General features: G+C 41.9%; 1 protein-coding gene across 12 annotated transcripts in view; it reads right to left on the bottom strand.

Moving 5' to 3' along the window:
• The window catches only part of magi2b (membrane associated guanylate kinase, WW and PDZ domain containing 2b), a 109823-nt gene that overhangs the window by 79028 nt on the left and 25960 nt on the right, over window positions 1–4835 (bottom strand). For 11 of the 12 annotated variants that reach the window (XM_015047543.1, XM_015047533.1, XM_015047534.1 and 8 more), the window contains exon 2: window positions 643–759. In XM_015047543.1, the coding sequence (XP_014903029.1) occupies window positions 643–759 (117 nt within the window). Of the gene's footprint in view, window positions 1–642; window positions 760–4493; window positions 4608–4835 lie in introns of those variants that run through there. The other variant, XM_015047541.1, reaches the window with a different exon arrangement.

Raw genomic sequence — 4835 nt, 5'->3', positions numbered from 1 at the left:
AAAAAAAAAAAATACGGCTGTGTGAATCCACTGACTCATGCTCCACGAACAAGGAGTAACAGCCAGTCATCGAGCTGATTCATGAGCCGTTCGATGCATTGACAGAAGGAGGACCTGCCGGGGATACGAGGCAAAAGGCCCGCAGAGAGAGTGAGAGAGAGAGATAGAGAGAGAGACAAAAACCCAGATTTCACGACGAACCCGCTGGCAGGAAGCGTCTGAGTGACGGCTTGTTTGTCCAGCACGCCGAAATTTTCCAAACACTTCCAAGAGAGACGTTATTATCTCTTTATATCTCCGTGTGTGTTGTGAATGTGTGCTGAAGGGGGTAGGGCATCACGACAACGCAAGCCTCCAGACAAGAAGGTGGTTGCCGTGGAAACCTCGGACGACCGAGGGAAAAGAAGGAGCGATAGACAGCGAGAGACGGAGAGAAAGAGCGTGTGTGCGATGAAAGAAATAAAGGGGAAACATCCTGAGGCAAAACTAAAAGGGGAGAAAGAAAGAGAGGAGGAAAAAAAAGGGCCCTGGGAGGAGTCGAGAGCATCTTATTTAAAAAGAAACAAAGAGGGAGAAGAAACAATTAGGACAGTGAGATCAGAGAGGAGTGGAAGAGCAGTGAGGAGAAGAGTGCGGACTCACAGGGAACGGTGCGGAGGTAGAGGTTGTCTCTGATGATCTGCTGGTGGTCGTGGTCCACTGAGCCCTTGGAGAAGCGAAGGTTGAGGTAGTGCCGCAAATCTTTGTCAACTACCCCCCCTAAAAAAATAAAAATAAAAAGAGTTGAGTCAGGATCCGGTGTAAAGAGACGCTTTGCTCAAACGGTCTCCGAAAATCTATTAAAATGAGCTAAAACAAGAAACAGCAGTTCCTAAACAAGTCGACTCTTCTCAAACCTGAACACTTTTATATGTTTTGTGGAGGTCAGTAGTGTTTTAGAGAAAAGGCTGTTTAATTCATTTGGACACTTTCAGCCACTTCAGAAAGCATAAGCAGTCAGATGCGAGTACTTTTGATTTAAACTGACAAAGATTGGGCCAGAAATAAGTGTAGATTCATCCGCTGAGTGACATCAGGGAGTAGAAACTTTTCCAAACCTAAACAAACATCTGGTTTCTAGATAACATTGCTGATCAGTGAGAAACAGGATGTAGCTATCGGTAGCTAGACAAGCTACTCTAAACAGTTATTTTATTTTTTATAACCAACATATTTTAGTCTACAGAATTTATCCTCACAGTTCTTTATCTAAGCTTGCAATAAGTTACATTTGACCTCAGTTTAAACCATAGAAGTTTCTTTCTTAAGCAACTCTGTAATCAGGTCGCGGCTAATCAACTTTGCATGTAGCTAATTAAAATGGCTGACAATTAGCCACGGTGGCTAATAGTTTTTTGGCCTGAAAGAGAACCCTCCATTAAAGCTGCAGCAGGTAACTATTATAAAAATATATTTTTTACATATTGATGCGGAGCAGCAGGGACCTGTAAGGTTTGCTTATTCAAAGCCTGTTTTTCTCAGGAGTCACTAGAACTCCTTATTCAAGTTGTTAGACAGGAAACCAGATGAGTTCGTTATTGGTTGGTTTCGATGACCAAGCTAACAAAGGCAATAAGAATGTGGCTGACTTTAATAACTGCAGAAAGTCGATAAATTGACCTGCATTTTATGTATATAACCACATACTTAGGAATATCATGCGATTATACTGGGACACGACGCTAAAGCATCACAGGGCAACACTCACAACATTACACAGACACACTTATACTTAAACAATAAACAATTGACCTAGCAGTCATGCTTTTGGACTGACAGGAAGCAGGAGTACCCAGAGAGAACCCATGCATGAAGAGAGAACATGAAGACTCCTTACAGCATCATGTTGCCTGTTTTAAACGAGAAAACCAGCAGATTTTGTCGATGGTTGTGTCTAGCGAGCAGGTTTACGAAAACAAAAATCACTAATAATGTGTTTTTTCTCTAAAACTAAATTATTTAACCCCTGGAGGAACATGTTTACTGACCAGAAACATGTCAGTAAACATGTTAAAATGTATTCATTAATTATGGCACTGATATAGTACTATCCTGATTGTTTTCTAACTTTATGACATATTTTATTTATCCAACCTTGATCCAAAAACATCTATTTTCTAAATATGTGAAATGCAACATGGGCAATATTGGGAAAAGCAATAGACTTGCTAACAACAGTTGGCAACAACAGGTAATAATATGTTTCTTTCTGGATTTATATAATTTATTACTGTAGGAACTTTGTTACAATCATGTTCAAACCCTAAGAAATGCAAGAAATTGTTTGTTTGCTTGTTGTTGTTGTTTTTGTAGCTTCATATGAGCCCAAAATTATCATCTAGGAAGATTTAAGTTGAAACTCATCATCATTCAACCAGAAAGTTTGTTTCTGACAAAATATGTAGTTTTTTTTTTTTTTTTTTTTTTGCTTTTACATTTGATGCCAAATGTCCATGTTTATTTATTTATTTTTTTTACACCTTTCTGAATAATTATAACATCATGATTGGTATTACAGTAATCACAGTCTTGGACTGCAGGGTGGCACAGTTGCCTTGCAGTAAAAAGGTTCTGGATTCAGTTTGCATGTTTTCCATGTGTGGTGGGTTCTCTCTGGGTCGTCCGGCTTCCTCTCACTGTCTAAAAACCTGACTGTTATGATAAATGATAACTAAATTGTCATTAAGTGTGTGTGTGTGTCTGTCCTCTGTGTCTCTGTGTCACCCTGTGATTGTCCTGTGGACTGTCCAGTGTGTGAGCTACCTCTCACCCAGTCACCACTGGAAACAGGCCCCAGCGAACCCTTGACCGTGCAAGAACAAGTGCATATAGACAAAGATGGATTTATTGATCAGCTTTTTGCATCACCCTAATTTTATTTCCTGCCTCCTTCCACAAATTCTTAATCAGATTCAAGACTGAATTCTGGCCAAGCCACTTCATAACGTTACCTCAGGTCATAGATGCATGGATTAAACCTTAATCTGTCTGGAATTAGAGTAATTTTGTGATTTTGTGATTTATCTGTATATATACACTTAGAAAGCAGTATAATCGATTTTCACATCAAGAAATTGAGAATCTCCAACTTTCCAGGTCAAAATTCATATTTTGGGAGGTAAATCATCTAAACTCAACATTAGACAATTATAAGTTTTCAAGTTTATTTTAAATTTTGGATGTTTAACTTGCAAGTCAGAAAACCAGTTAGTTTGGCTCATTGTGCAGAGTGACTAAACTGTTAGCAGCAAAAGTAAAAACAATATGTTTTCTATAATTATTTTTTTTCTGCCTTCAGCATCTCTTACACATGAAGTGACCATATTGTATTGCAAGGCCAGAGACAGCGGGAAAACCATTGAGTTTTGTGGAAGTTTTGGGCCATTTCTGTTGACTGAAACGTCACAATTAAAGATATTTTTGGCATCAGAAGTACCACTCCCCATGCTTTATAAGCAATACAAGTTATAAATTGAATGTTTAAGGCATTCAGGCTTGTAGTTTGTACAAACTTTCACAGCCAAATCAAGCCAACCAGTGCCACCAGTGACACGTCAGGGTAATTGTGTAAACCGGTGATCCCACAGGGACTTGATGTGCGGTGTCAGCAGGTCAGGTAACAAAAGCTACAGAGGACAACAGCTCGCACCCCCTTTTCTCTACGCTTCTCTGTTTCCATAGATTACATGCTGTATAAGCATGTTTTCCTTGTCATTAAGTCACTGAAGTGCAACATAGTAGAACTGAGCAAAGAACACAACTGTACGCAGTGGAGTAAAGAGCGGGGAAAGATTCATGAGAAGGTCCACAAATAGTTTCTCCTGCCTGCATCTAAAACAAGAGAAGCCCAGGAGGACGAGAGGAGGGGAACTCGCTCTACACGCAACATTTGGTATGCAATAGTATCACATCCGACAGCGGAAGGGATGAGGTTACATCCTAAGCATTTACAAATGACAAACATGTCTTGCCAGTCATGCATACAATATTGACCTCCTGCCAAACTGAGTCAACAGCCTTGGGCCTACAAGTTGATGCGGCGCCTACCTGTCAGGGGGGGTTGACACATTGCACTGGAGTGGAAACGCATTGGGCCCCAGTGCAAACACATGCACACGAGTCCCCTGACACAGGTGACTCTGTGATTCTCAGAAAACAATAATGCATCATCCGCTCGCACAAACCGAGACCGTTTCATCACCGTTTTCAGCAAAGCCAGAGGAGGAGTGAGGAGGAAAAAGGAAGCACGGGTAAAACCTTCATCAACATCAGGCCTGCCGTGATTCTCTGATAAACCACTCTGCTTTGTATTCAGGCACAGGCTTCGTGTTGGGCATGCAGACGCCGACACACACATATTAATACAGACACACGAGTGCACACACACAGAGAAAGACAGAGAGAGCGAGAGGTTGAGATGAAGAAAGCCAGACAGTGAAGAGGGATCCATGCACCTCAACAGCAGCTGGCCCAGATGTTGATAAAAAAAATAAAAAAAATTAAAAAAACATCTTTCTCCACAGGTATAAATCCACTGACAGCCTGTCCTCCCTGGCGTCCTCTAGCTTCACATCCCACCGCCACACATCTTCCTTTACCTTGGTGAAACCTCCCCGTCTTCCCCGTCTTCCTCTGCTTCCCAACTGCTGCTCCGGCACACAGCAACCGGCTGCAGCCAATTTTAATCCCAGAAGATGACGACCGGGATGGGGGGTGTTGGGCGGGGGGGGGGGGAGGGGAGATGGGGGGAGCAACAGATTGTTGGGGGGAGATGCCGACGGCCAGGGGGGGGGAAA

Source organism: Poecilia latipinna, unplaced genomic scaffold (genome assembly GCF_001443285.1).
Source record: "Poecilia latipinna isolate Pla-1442-1.1 unplaced genomic scaffold, P_latipinna-1.0 Scaffold831, whole genome shotgun sequence".
NCBI classification, from domain to species: domain Eukaryota; kingdom Metazoa; phylum Chordata; class Actinopteri; order Cyprinodontiformes; family Poeciliidae; genus Poecilia; species Poecilia latipinna.
This window is presented reverse-complemented; position numbering and strand designations above follow the sequence as displayed.